Source organism: Ips typographus, linkage group LG3 (assembly GCF_016097725.1).
Source record: "Ips typographus isolate SLU linkage group LG3, UJ_Ityp_2.0, whole genome shotgun sequence".
NCBI lineage: Eukaryota > Metazoa > Arthropoda > Insecta > Coleoptera > Curculionidae > Ips > Ips typographus.
Genome location: NC_138424.1, coordinates 14,039,837 through 14,054,379, shown reverse-complemented (window position 1 = coordinate 14,054,379; position 14,543 = coordinate 14,039,837). Strand labels below are relative to the sequence as shown.

Below are 14,543 nucleotides of genomic sequence, written 5' to 3'. Positions count from 1 at the left end.
TTGTACAATTAACAATGCAGTACAATTAGTTACAATTTATAAAAACAAGCTTTGCCACCTATACTAATCGGATATTTAGGCTACTAAACAATTTTTATGATTAAAAACAATAAAAATTAGTTGAAGTATTAAATATTAATAACGAAAAAAAAAACCGTCTGGCAACGCCGCATAATCCACAGAGGATAACTGATACTTGACAGTATGTACGTCAACTTCAGATGTCATTCAATGTTCCTTCAATTATGAGGTTAAAGCTTAGTTGCCGCCTTTTTCCTTTGTTTACAAGATTGGTGGATAAATCATTTTCGCATTTGTTAGTCTAGGTCAGTTATTAATGCATATTATTTTCCTAAATTTGCAATAAACAAATATTGGTTTTATTTTATTATTTTGGTTTTTAATAGCCGAAGTTTTCGAGGTTATAGGTATTATGTAGATCATTTGGCAACATCGAACCGACAAAACGCGGAACAGCTGATTTCCTGACAGGTGAAGTGTGGTTTTTCCACCAAATTATCCTACATTTTAAGGATTTTTATCTCAATTTTCTGGATAAAATTAAAATTAACGTAAAATTCGTGGATGCTTAATCTTTACAAGACCCCCTCTTTCTACCATAATTTCATTCTAGTTCATGTGGATATTAAACATTTTGTTTGGCGTGTCTGTGCTGCTAGTGTCTTTAAGTGCTGTATCTGTATCCTTTTTAAAAATTGTTTAGTTTGGTTTGTCACTAAACAATAAATGGTAAGTAGATAAGACTTAAGGTCGGAGTTTTACTTATTGATTGGTTGCCATGTTAATTATGCAAAATGCAGAGGTTTTTTGTTATAAAAAACTGTCTCAGATTTATCTGTTTTTGGCCCTGATATTTAAAAAGAAAAACCATATTTAGCTAGTCCAAATTTGAATTAGCTAGAACTATTCTTCTGCAGCTTATGGAGCTTTTTAGATAAATAAGGGACGAATTTACAAAAACTGAGATATAATCATATCATAAGATAGGTAGGTAGTTACATGATTACTAAACCATAAACACATCTTCTATAAGCAATATTAAGGCCTGGTTCATCCAACTTCTTAGTTATACTCATAATCATAAACTTATATTTTGTTCACTACAACAGAAAGTAAACAAGTAAAGTAGACTAGGTACTTTGTTTACTATGGGTTCTAATGGACAAAATAGTATATTATTCAACAAGCATGAAGCATGTAATGAGTGCTATTACTCACATAGATGAAATTTGCATAAATCTTTGAGTGAGTAATAGTCATTACAAGTGTGAAGAATACTCTCGAGAATACTATACTTTTTCTACAACTGTGATCAGTATGCATAACAAAATAAAATAAAAAGGTCAATTTATAAACTTAAAGTTGAATTTGGTGTTGACTTTGGCATTCAACATCAAGGCGACAGCATTTGGATTGCCAACTTTATGTCTGATGGCAAATATACAGTGTATTCATGAAGTATGGAATAAATTCGATTAAAATTCAGCGAATCATCTTTGAGAAAAGTTTCACCTATACAGTGTGTTTTTTTAACGCCCAACATAGGATTTTTTGTGTTAAATTTTTACGCCCATGTTAGACCATGTTGTTTTGGAACTACAAGTGTAAAACTTGACGGGTGTGTCTTTAGTACCCTGAAACTTAAGTAAGTTTACCAATTTGGTCTAAAATGTGTTTACAAACTGACAAAAAATCATCTTTTTTTGAGAAGATTTGATCTTTGCATACATCCTGTATGCATGGTAGGTGCTTGTTGTTTTTGATACTGGCAGGGCAGGTAGCAGGTAGAGTGACATATTTATTTATAATGTCAAAAGGGCATTTTATAATTGTTTGGAATACTGTTGGGATTTAAACGGAGGACACTGAACAATTTATTTTTAAAAAATACTTCTGTACTTAGTTCTTAATATAAAGTTAATATTCGTGCCTTGCAAGTATCAAAAACAACAAGCACCTACCATACATACAGGCAGTATGGAAAGATAAAATCTTTTTAAAAAAAGATTATTTTTTGGGAGTTTTTAATAACTTTTTAGACGGAATTGGTAAACCTACTTAAGCTTCAGAGTACAAAATAGCCATCAGCCTAGTTTTACACCTGTAAAATAACAAAATAACATGGGCTAACATGGCCTTAAAGATTTAACACACAAAAAATGCACTGTACAGGGTGATTGATTCAATTTTGACCACCTTCTTAACTTCCATAAATTTGATTTTAGCAAAAAACGTTAAATACAAAACTACTAGATATTTAGGTCTACTTTATTCTTAGATAAACAGTTATTATACAGGGTGTCCCAAATTTGAGTAACGAACCAAAATTATGTTTTTTTAAATACAATGACCAACTTTTTATCCTATATTTGAATTCTACGTCAAATTCTAGGCCTAACTGATGTAAAATGTCTGTATCGATATTCAACTGTTTCCGCAGCAGCCCCTTTAACTTCTTTAATTTAGATTTTAGCAAAAAACGTTAGATACAAACCTAGTAGATATTTAGGTCTAATTTACCTTTATATAAACAGTTATTATACAGGGTGTCCCAAATTTTAGTAACTAAATTAACCCATAATCACATAGTCGAGGCAACATTGTTAAAGTAACAGATGCGAGGGGTGTCATATTTTTTTATTTCATTTTTGTTTCGAACATGTATCAGTTTCAATTTCCTCAATACTGCCCATGTTGTTTCTTATTTAATCACCCGCTAGTAATTTAATATGTAATTGCATAAATTATTAATTTAAAGACTATAAATACATTTTGGCAAAATACTTAGGGAATAAATAAATAAAATAAAAAAATTTGTCAGTTTATTATTGTCACAAGCCGAGCAAAAAGCTCCTTATAATAACCAAGCAAAAAAAACATACCTGCATAATTATTTCTACACTTTTCAATCTTCAGTTGGTTTAGTTGGTTTAAAATGTTTATATTTATTCTTAATAACCTACAATTCCCACCGCTTTATGATTTTTCATATTATGCCGTATTATTCGTATTATTCAGATTATTTACTATATTATTGGATTATGTCGTATTATCAAGATTAGTAAGATTATTGCATATAATTAATATTATTTGGTGAGTGACCCAAATATTATTGAAGTGTCACACCCCTCGAACAGATGCTGCTGCGGACAGATGCGGATACAGACATTTTACATCAATTAGGTCTAGAATTTGACGTATAATTCAAATATCGGATAAAAAGTTGGTCATTGTATTAAAAAAACATAAGTTTGGTTTGTTAGTCAAATTTGGGACACCCTGTATAATAACTGTTTATCTAAGAATAAAGTAGATCTAAATATCTACTAGTTTTGTATTTAACGTTTTTTGCTAAAATCAAAATCAATGAAGTTAAGGGGGTGGTCAAAATTCAATCAATCACCCTGTACATTATGAATACATAATACCTTGGAAATGGTGTAGATTGTAGTGTTCATAACAACCTGAGGGCATTATCATAACGACCTAAAACCTTTTTTACTATTAGCAATGGTATTTTTATTCTTTCATGCCATAAAAACTAACTACATACTAATATTTCAAATTTAACAAAGAAGTTAAGTTAAATTGAAGTTACATTCAAAACATTTAAGTTTCTATTAACTGTTATGTCCCCCGATTTTACTTTGATTTTTGCTATACAGAGTGTTACAAATTCGAGGCATTAGCATTGCTATCTCAGAAACTATAGTTGATAGACCTTTAGATAAATGTTGTTTTTTTACCACTTTATTATTGATTATTTTGGAAAATCAATAGCACCTTCTGGAGGCACTTTTGTATGCTCTTCAAGAAAATAATTTTAGTTTTCAACTCGAAACGGCGTTTCGTTTTTTAGATACCATCATCAACTTCGGTTTTTCAAATACGACCCTGAACTTTTTATTTCATTTTTTAGTAGCTACAGACCTCCCAAAACTAATGATGTGCCACACTTGTCAAAAAATTATACCTAGTGTACTTAAGTACTTGTGTTTTATAATAAAATATGCATTTGTAATCCATATGTTGTCATAATGAGTAGATAATTTAGATTGATATGAATTAATAATTAGGTGTTGCTCTTTTTATCACTAAAAATAAAGTTTAAGCTGTTTCATCAAAATTCAACTTCAAATTGTGAGTATCTGAAAAATAAATAATTAACCAAAAACATATTTTTTTCTAAATAAATGAAAAGTACTATAAGAAACTCTCTCTTTCGAAGGACCAATGAACCTAATTATTAAATTATATCAAACTAAATTATCTACTCATTATGACAACATATCAATTTCAATGGCTCAATTTATTTAAAAAACTTAAAGTACCAAGTACTTAATACACTAGATATACTTTTTTGACAAGTGTGACATATCATTGGTTTGGAAAAGTCTGTAGCTACTAAAAAATGAAATAAAAAGTTAAAAAGTTTAGGGTCGTATTTGAAAAATCGAAGTTGATGATGGTATCTAAAAAACGAAACGTCGTAGCTGAAAACTAAAACCAAATTTTTGTTTTTTTAACCAAATTATTTAGCATAAAATGCGCAACTTTGCCTACATTTATGCATCGAATTTGTAACACCCTGTATATTAGTGGTGCCCGTGGGTGAATTGAACCAGTGAGTAATACCTCATTAGCAAATCTGTATTAAAAAGGAGGTTTTGTCATTGTCAGATAAGTCTGATTTGTCATTTCTTCACAATCTCTGAAGGCGAACTCTGTAACGAATAGCAAGGAAATTTCCTTGAAAAAACCCTTCTCTCTTGGGGCTATGAAATGTTGTATTTTTCAATCTTCCTTTTCCGTCGTCTTTTAAAATTCAAATGTTTTGTTTTTTAACCTTTATGCCCGTCAGTTTAAATATTTTGTCAATAAGGTTGGATTGGGGACCAATTAATTGTGTTTGCACCCCCCTTTCTTTGTTTTTGAGTGGTTTAAGTGTTAATGTATCTATTAGTTATTGTTTTTGAGGTGTAAGCTGTTCTGTTAATGGTTGTGTTATGGCTATGTGGGTTCCAGTAACACATCCTAAAATTCCACACTACTTCCTCCACAAAATTTTCATCAGATCATATTTACAAAAAACTGAAAAATATTAATGATCTAATAAGAAAATAAGAAACTTAAAACTGAAAAGACAACTATAATAAATAAAACCAACAACAATAATGGCAACGAAACAGACTATTTTGTAATGCAAACTTTGAAACCTACGATTAATTACTCAGAAAGAAAGTAAAAAACGTAGAATCATTCAAATTATTGCCATTCATTCTTGTCATTAACCCTGAATACGACGAAACAAGTAATAGCCATAGATTTATTACTAGAAATTAGTCAATGTTTTTGGGACCGATAGGTTCCCGTTTTCAGTTGACGGTGTCAGCCGAATGTGATAGAAAATAGCTTAGAGAGTACCAACAGTTAGTAGAAAGACATTTTCTTTCTTGTCTATTGCTATGCGTTTTCTATTTCCTACATCGTTGTGATGCCCCGGGAAAGACCCAAAATTGGAAGAAGGCATTTTTGGGCCATTACATTTGGTGTCAGGTGTGGGGTTGTTAAAACTATCCTAGAGGAAACAAAGGGTAGAAGGGGCAAGTTATACTTGGATTTAAAAGGAAAAAAAAAAAAAATCCAAAAGCTATCCCTAAACATGGAGAGAAGAGGTAGAGGAGCAGAACAACACGCCAACCGAGATGACCAGCAGCCGACTAACCCCGTGGTTAATAATGGAGCAGTTATGTGCTTAGATATAGTACCAACATACGACGGACAAGGCTCAATTGGAGACTTTATGTCAATTATTGAAGAAACAGCGATTTTAGCTAATTGGAGTGACCGACAGAAAACTTGCATTGTCAGGCTAAAGTTACGTGGTAAAGCCAAACAATTTATTGATTCGGAACCAGAACTGCAAACTACCGCAGATTGGGCTAAGCTTAAGCAGGAATTACGAACGCAGTTCAGCCGCCCTTGTGTGAAAGGATCCGCCATTAAAAACTTCATTGAGTGCCGCCAACGCATAGGAGAAACCTGTCGTCAATATCTCACCCGACTGAAGCTGCTTGCTAATAAAACCCTGGAGTTGACTGGAGATGCTACGGATGACGCCGCTGACCGACGCAAATTGGAAAAGGACATCTCCACACAATTTGTATTGGGCTTAGTGCATTCCTTAAAACAACGGGTACTCAGTAAAAACCCAAGCAACTTGACAGCAGCGTTAGAGTGTGCCGAGCAAGAGGAAAGTATAGAGAACCTAATTCATTCATCCACCAGCCGAGAGTGTCGAGCCGTTAAATTGAACCAACAAAACGTACAGCCTAGAAAGTATTATTGTAATATTTGCAAGAAGCCAGGACACACGGACAACTACTGCCGAAATGCAAATTCCCGAAATCTCCGTCAGGTTCGAACAAGAAATAACTTATGCTTTAAGTGTAACAAACCAGGGCACTACCAACGAGACTGTCCTGATACTAGACGAGCAACTCAAGTTTACAATAACCAAAATAGAAATACTTCTGTAAGGGCCAGAAATACAACCACTAGCAATCAGCAACAACGAACCTGCTTTAGATGTAACCAACCAGGACATTTTGCTAGGGAATGCACCGCCGAAATTGGGTCTTTAAATTTAAACTCCGACGCAGCCGCTTCCCAGCCCCGAAGCCCGGCTGCCATGGAGGCAACGTGGGAATAAGTGAAAGTGTTAGTGTAGGGATAAACATTTGCGAATGGAAGAGAATCTCCGGGCCCTGCAATGTTGCTAAGGTAACAATAGCTGAAAAGTTATATTGGGCACTGATAGATTCTGGAGCTGTTTTATCCCTAGTTAAACCCTCAGTTGCTCAGGGGTTTATACCGTTACAAAATAGTGGAATTAACTTAGTGGATATTCAGGGAAATAGTATTCCCATTTTAGGAAGCACGTATTTGCGTGTAGGCATTGGGCCAAGAAGAATTGTGGAACATGAGTTCAAAGTACTTGAAACTGAGAGTTTTCAAACAGATTTAATATTGGGTCTCGATTTTTTGCATAAACATGGTGCAACTATTGATTGGGGAAGAGGAGAAATGGTACTCCTAGGAGAAAAACTACCTCTATATGAAGAGAATTTGGGGAGTTTATATGGGACTTTAAATGGACCACAAGTACAGAATCAGACGCATTCACACACTGCTATCTCCAACGATCATTCATCGTTGGTACCAACAACGAGGGATGTGGGCCTTCAAACGATTGGTAGTCGTTTGGAAGCAATGGAAAAATCAAACTCAGAAAAACATGGATGTTCTGAGGGCAAACTTGTATGTTTCGGTGATTTTAAAATGGATTCACGAGCTGCCGAAAAGGAAGGCTCCGAAGTCCGGGGAGAATTTTTTGATGAGACTCATTATGTGGAAAATGAGGGAAAATCGTGGAAAATTTTATTAGAGGAAGATTTAATTATACCCCCAAGGAGCGAGGTGATTTGTTTAGCTAGTATAGCTGATTCTTCAAGAGTTACGACTCAGCATGTTGTCATAGAGCCATGTGAAGATTCTCAGCAGGGATTACTAGTTGCGAGAAGTCTCTGTAAAAAAGGGGACAAGGTGCCTGTGAGGCTCATGAATGTATCAGATAAAGATATGCTGGTACAGCGAAGACAAAGGATAGCAGACGCCTTTGAAGTGGATATTGAGAATAAGCCTGATGTACAAGAGCAAGCTATTAGAAAAGTAAATTTAGAAAGTACCCAAGTAATATTAAAGCAATTAAACCTGGAAGACGTCAAAAGTGACGACGATGCCAAGCTAAAAAGATTGGTTGTGGAATTTATAGATATTTTCCATTCTCCTGACCAAAAGTTGACTTGTACGACAAAAGTGACACACCGTATCATCACTGAAAACGTACCACCGATAATAAAGAGGCCATACCGAGTACCGTATCATCGACAACCAATATTGAGAAAGGAAATTCAAAAATTATTGGATGACGGAATTATTGTAGAAAGTCAGTCTCCGTGGAGTTTCCCTGCCATATTGATTGAAAAGCGAAGACATCCAGGTGAAGAGGTGCAATATAGGCTTTGTATAGACTATCGTGAACTCAATGCAATAACAAAAACAGATTTCTTTCCCCTGCCTAACATTCAAGAAACTATTGACAAATTGGCTAATGCGGAATTGTTTAGTACCATGGATTTAGCATCTGGATATTTTCAAGTACCCTTACACCCTGAAGATAGAGAAAAAAGTGCATTTTCGACTCCAGAGAATCACTATGAGTTTACTAGAATGGCCATGGGATTGAAGAACGCACCTGCTACGTGGAGTCGCTTGATGAACCATATATTTGCGAATCTTACTTACAACGAGTGCCTCGTATATTTGGATGACATCATTGTATTTAGTCCAGCCAATATTGACGTACATTTAGAGCGCCTACGTCATATATTCGAAAAAATGCGGGAGAGCAATTTAAAATTTAAACCAACTAAATGTAAATTTTTACAACGGGAAGCCGAATACTTGGGACACATTATAAAAGCCGGAGGGTACACTACTCAGCCTGAGAAAACTCGAATTATTGAAAACTATCCTGTGCCAAGGACAGTTAAAGAGGTACGTGCTTTTCTTGGACTTTGTGGATTTTATCGCAAGTTTGTTCCAAATTTTGCCAAGGTTAGTCACCCACTGACTCAGTTGACCAAAAAAAATGAAAAATGGCTTTGGACACAGAACCACCAAATCGCATTTGATACCCTGAAACAAGCTTTGATTAAGCCGCCTATTCTAAAGTACCCAGATATGAATCGTGAATTTATTTTGAACACAGACGCAAGTGCAACTGCAGTCGCCGCCATTTTGACGCAAAAATATGATGGAATCGAACATCCTGTATGTTACGCGAGCCGTACGCTAAATACTGCTGAACAGCGGTATTCGACCATTGAAAAAGAATGCCTGGCTATAGTGTACGCTGTTAAGAAATACCGAATCTACTTAACAGGAACTCATTTTACCATTATGACGGACCATCGGCCACTGAAATATTTATTAAATATTAAGGATCCAAGTTCCAGACTAGCCAAATGGAGTATGTTCCTAATGGAATACAGTTTTACCGTTCAATATAGACCAGGAAAAATGAATGCAAATGTAGATAGCCTTACAAGACTAAGAACAGTTGATCCGACGCAGATTTCAGCGGTATTACATGAAAATGAACTCACACCGATTTATGATGTACATTGGAATAAAGAGGATCTTATTCGCTTGCAGACTGAGGATCATGAACTCAACTGCTTAATAAATAATAGTACGTTGGACGAGGATACAGACTATATAATAATAGATGGACTTCTGCGAAAACGACGTAATTCAAACCAACGGAATGATCCAATCGTTGCGCCAAAATGCATAATCAACGATTTATTGAAAATATACCATATGTCGCTGTATGCAGCTCACCCAGGACAAAAGAAGACGAAGGAAATATTAGAACGGGATTTTTACTGGAAAAACATGCGAAAAGATATTCAAAGATTTGTCGAATCCTGTCCGTCCTGTCAAATTCATAAAACCAACCCTCAAGGACCTCCTGAACTCCAAAAAACACCCATTCCAACGCACGTTTGGGGAAGAATATCTTTGGACCTAGTGGGACCTCTAAATCGAACACGCCAAGGAAATAGATACATTCTCACTTGCGTTGACTTTTTGACTAGATACCCAGAGTGCGTACCACTACCTGATATAAAAGCTGAAACTGTCGCGAGAGCCTTTGTTGAAAATATCATAACTAGACATGGAGCTCCCAGGGAACTATTGACGGACTGTGGAAAGCAATTTATAGGCCACCTCTTTACTAACATTTGCAAAGAACTTGGAATTCACAAACTACGCACAACCCCTTATCATCCAGCAACCAATGGAATTTTGGAACGATTTCATAGAACGTTGAAGACTACTATCAGTCATTTCGTTAGTAATTTCATGGAAAGCTGGGATGAGATTCTGCCTTATGCGTTGATGGCTTATAGGAATCAACCTCATGAAGCTACCAAAGAAAGTCCATACTTTCTTATGTTTGGACGAGATATGGAACTACCAATTCATTTAACGATTAATGACCACGTACTACGATACGACTTAGACGAAAATTATGCCAGTGAAATGTTAAAGAAAATGCAAATTTCCCATGAACTTGCAAAAGAAAACTTAGCAAAAAGCATTGAAAGCAGATATGCTAAGCATAACGCCAGGAAACTAAAGCAAGAGTTTCAATTAGGCGATTTAGTGTTCATGAAAATTGTAGTTCCGCCTAAAGGGAACTTAGCTGCTAAATTTCAACCAAAATGGAAAGGGCCTTTCCGCATAATAGAAAAGAAGGGTCCTGTTACATTTAAAATAAAAGAACTTTCTGGACGAACTGAGCACATGATACATGCAGAACGCCTAAAGCCCTATAAGAATACATGGGATTGTGAAGAAGAGAACAAAAATGAACCAGACTCAACCAAGGATCCAATTGTAGACAACGAGAAGGTCCAGGATGAAGTGGATGAGTTTTTACTATATGGAGATGAAAGAGGAACCAGAAGGGTGCAACAAGATGAAAGTGATACTGATGAGGACTCTGATACTGATACCATTATTGAAATAAGTGACGATGAAAGTGACGTTTCCACGTATGAAACCGGCTTAGATACTAGTCAGGAAGATTGGGAAGCCACCCCAGTCAATGTAGGCCGAACAAGAACTAGAGACATACAGCCACCTTCGCGGTTAATATATGAACACTGACATTAAAAAAAAAAAAAAAACTTTAGGAACAAGAGAACGGTAGTTCTACATTAATGCGGTTTCAGGTTAATTATCCTGTTCGTCTTTGGTCTATTACAAGTTGGGAAGATGGCCCTTATTGCTTACGACTGTCACAATACCTCCACCAACATCACAGCCATATCCTTAAGAGAGGTTCAGCCCTGTCCCGACCCAGAGACCGGATATAATTCTTCCAGTGGCAGTATTCAAATATTGGAGAAGCGCAGGTATGAATTAGTTCATGTCTACAGTTGCCTTATTGAAGTGTCCAGAATCATAACATATTGTGGCGCCTTCTCACATATGTCTATAGTCAGTGAAGGAGTATCTAACTACATTTATCAAATTGGACCTGAGGAGTGCCGTCGTATTCACCAATATCGAGAGTTCCGAGGTCTAGGAGGAAACATCATCTCAAAATTAGCGCCAAATTCAACAACATCAACATCTCTTACGCTCGCAGGGGCAGTTGACGACGCGGGGAGATGTGAAGGAAGTCCTTATAGTGAAAACGGGAAAACCTACAAAAATGTGGTTGTTACTGCGGGAGTTAAAATAACTCTAAAGGATTATAGAACTCGTGTCGATCTAGAAAATAATGAAATTAAGTTGAGGGATGGGTTGACATGTCCATTCAAAGTAGGTTACTGTATGGACTACGATACAGGCGAAACAACTTGGGAACAGATTGCAGAACCGGAGTGTAATCGGTTCAATGTCCTGTATGAAGGTCAGGCTACCTTCATTACCGAAAGAAGTGACAAAGCCAACCAATTTATTGTAGTCGAAGATCACATGAAGATATTCGCTCTCAAACTTGTCCGGAAGACTACCTTGTGCGGTTATGCAATTTGGGAGAGTGAACATCCACGACTAATGGTTGCTCCCAAAATTAATCCGTTCGCGACCACACCTTGGGAAAATTCGGAGCAATCCAACGAAGCAGATTTGATTACTTATGTCAATACGAAGTTCCTATATGTCGAGCAATCTTTCAAGCGAACCATAGATTCAATGTTCACCCAGACTATATACCGACGGTGCCTGTTAAAAAGGGATATATTAAAAAATAGATTGGCAATGGCTCCTTTAACTCCTAATGTTGTGGCGACCTTATTCCAAAACCAATTGGGATATGTTGCCAAAGTAGCTGGAGAAGTTTTATATGTTATGAAATGTCGCCCAGTTTTGGTTGAAGTACGAAGAACCAAGGGATGTTATGCGCAATTACCCGTAACCGTCTCCAATAAGACTATGTTCATGTCTCCAGTAACACGAATCTTACAAGAACATGCTGAAGAAATAGAGTGCACCTCCATAATTCCACCTATGTACTACATACATAACAAATGGGTTGGATTTGATCCCTATCCAGTAATCGGGCTTCAGCCGCAAGAATTGAAAGCTGACGAAGAACCATATCAATTCGAAAGCATTAAAAATTTAGGCTCGGGCGGCATCTATACTGACACAGAAATTCATCGAGCTCAAGACGCCATGATGTTCAACATGGAGAGACCAGCCCTGAATAATATATTGTTACGAAAAATGGCCGGACAACCGATAGATTCACAAGGTTTTACGACCTTATCGTTGTTTGATGCCAAGGAAATGGAAAAAATCGCATCATCCACCTTACAGAGACTGTATGGGTGGTTTACAATTTTAGGAGATATATCGAGTGGAATACTTGGACTCTATGTAACCTTTCGGATTGTGAAGTTTGTCTTTGAGACGACCTTAAATGCGTTGGCCATTCATAAAGCCCTTGGATGCAGTTTCCACATGCTTGCTTCATTTTGGGATACTCTAACTCTATTTGTATTGCAACGGAAAGAAAAACCCAGCAAGGATGTGTCAACAAACTCTAAGCCTCCACAGACAGACCGAGAATTAAACGCAAGCGCTCCCAGTGAAAGCAAGGAGTATGAAAACCAAGAATCGGTACGTTAGTTTATTCTTAATTTTTTTTTATTTTATTTTTTTTTTGTTATTTCTTTATTTTTTATTTTTCGTTTTGAGTGCCGCATATTTATTTACCTTTTCAATTGTTTATGAGAGTAATCATGGAACATTATTTTATTGTTACTAGATTTTATTGAATAATCGTAGGATAGGATTTATACGTGTATAGTAGACTTAAAAATATTTTATTGGGACTGGCACGCGTAAGCGATTGTTGTTAGACCTTCTGGACAGATTTGCTTATTCGACAAGGTTTTCATACATTGCCTTAGGTCAAGTGCGATGTGAATGACTCGGATTTACGCTGAACATATGATTCAGAGTAGTACAGCGTTGCACTGATACAAAGCAAATATATTTTATATTTGCATTGTCCTACAGGGATGGGTGGGATGTGATGCCCCGGGAAAATAATAGCAATTTTTTTTTTGTTTATTTTTCAAAGTCAAAATTGTAATCAAAATTAAATTAAAACTTACGGAATTAGTTTGAGGCACATCTGAACACTACTAGACACAACACTTAAATGAAAGACTAGTTTGAAAGAAAAATCTGACTTCAAATCCTAAGCCAAACCTCTAAGAGATTTAATTGGCCAGCGTCGTTAATCCAGAAGCGGGGATATATTTCTATTAGTAGGTGTTTACAAAGAAAGGAATTTTTCCAAGTCATACTGTCGCCACAAATTCTCACCTTTTTGACCCCAAGCAAAAATGATTTATTGCCTGGAGCTGCAGGAAAAAAATTAATATTATTTTATTGCATCCGGCGACATGTTTTTGAAATTCCACCTTTTGACCTGTCGCATTCCTGCTCACAGAATGATGTAAATTTCGTAGTATAAATATTCACACCATTTTGGCAAACAGTCAGTCAGAAACGGGCAGTCAAAACTGAAACGTCGTCAAGTCGAAGACAAGTGTGAAAAATCGGTTAAAGTCCAAAAAAGACCTAATGGGGTCAAGTTTTAGTCATGTTCAGTAGTGCAAAATAAGTTAACCACGTAGCCGCTTGACCTAAAGCCTGTCACTTCAACTCAACTCAAAATGTCCAGAAGGTACGTTTAAGCCAGAATTGCTAACTAGACCTAAGTCTTTGAAACCGAACCGTACCTAGCTGAGTAATGTACTTGGAATCTGAATAAATGTTTGACCCAAGATTGGTGGTTGTGTCATTTAGGGTATAGCGCTTGCCCCTCGAACCCCAAACATAAGCTTGTAAGACCCAAAATTGGAAGAAGGCATTTTTGGGCCATTACATCGTTACGGAGTTTGCCTCCTGATTGTTAATTAAGCCCTCCAAAGACAATCTATTTGAAAAATTGAAAGACTCGTTTTTCGTGAACATAAAACGGAAAACCAAATAAGAAAGAGTTATTAAAGTGTCTCTATGTAATTATTAGAGACACAGTACTACTAGAAAAATAAATGAACGGATGCAGTAACTTGCAAGCAAAAAAAAACGAGGCTTGAGGAAAAATTAATTTTATACTCAAAATTGTAAAAAAATATTATTTCAAAAAGTGCTAATGTTCTGGAAAGTAAGTATGAAGTGGGAAATAATCCTCACTTTTAATAAAAATATGTAGCAACAAATTAGGATACTATAACACTGAAAGAGGATAATTGACATCCATTCTCACAAACCTTAAAAATGTTCTTTGACCTACTATATTATTGTCCGTCCAATCCATGCAAAACAAATCATTCAATTTGGAAAATTATTAAAATTTA

The 14,543-nt window shown here is 35.9% G+C and overlaps 2 protein-coding genes across 2 annotated transcripts in view; both read left to right on the top strand.

Moving 5' to 3' along the window:
* The first annotated feature begins 525 nt into the window (after positions 1–525).
* Positions 526–14,543, top strand: part of LOC145726104 (uncharacterized) — a 34,167-nt gene continuing 20,149 nt past the window's right edge. Inside the window, exon 1 of the mRNA XM_081975051.1 lies at positions 526–750. The gene's annotated coding sequence lies outside the window, so the exon portion shown is untranslated. The remainder of the gene's footprint in view (positions 751–14,543) is intronic.
* Positions 10,933–13,969, top strand: LOC145726102 (uncharacterized). Its single transcript, XM_081975048.1, has 2 exons — positions 10,933–11,575; positions 11,630–13,969. The coding sequence occupies exons 1-2, from the start codon at positions 10,933–10,935 to the stop codon at positions 12,796–12,798; spliced, it is 1,812 nt and encodes a 603-aa protein (XP_081831174.1). The 3' UTR covers positions 12,799–13,969.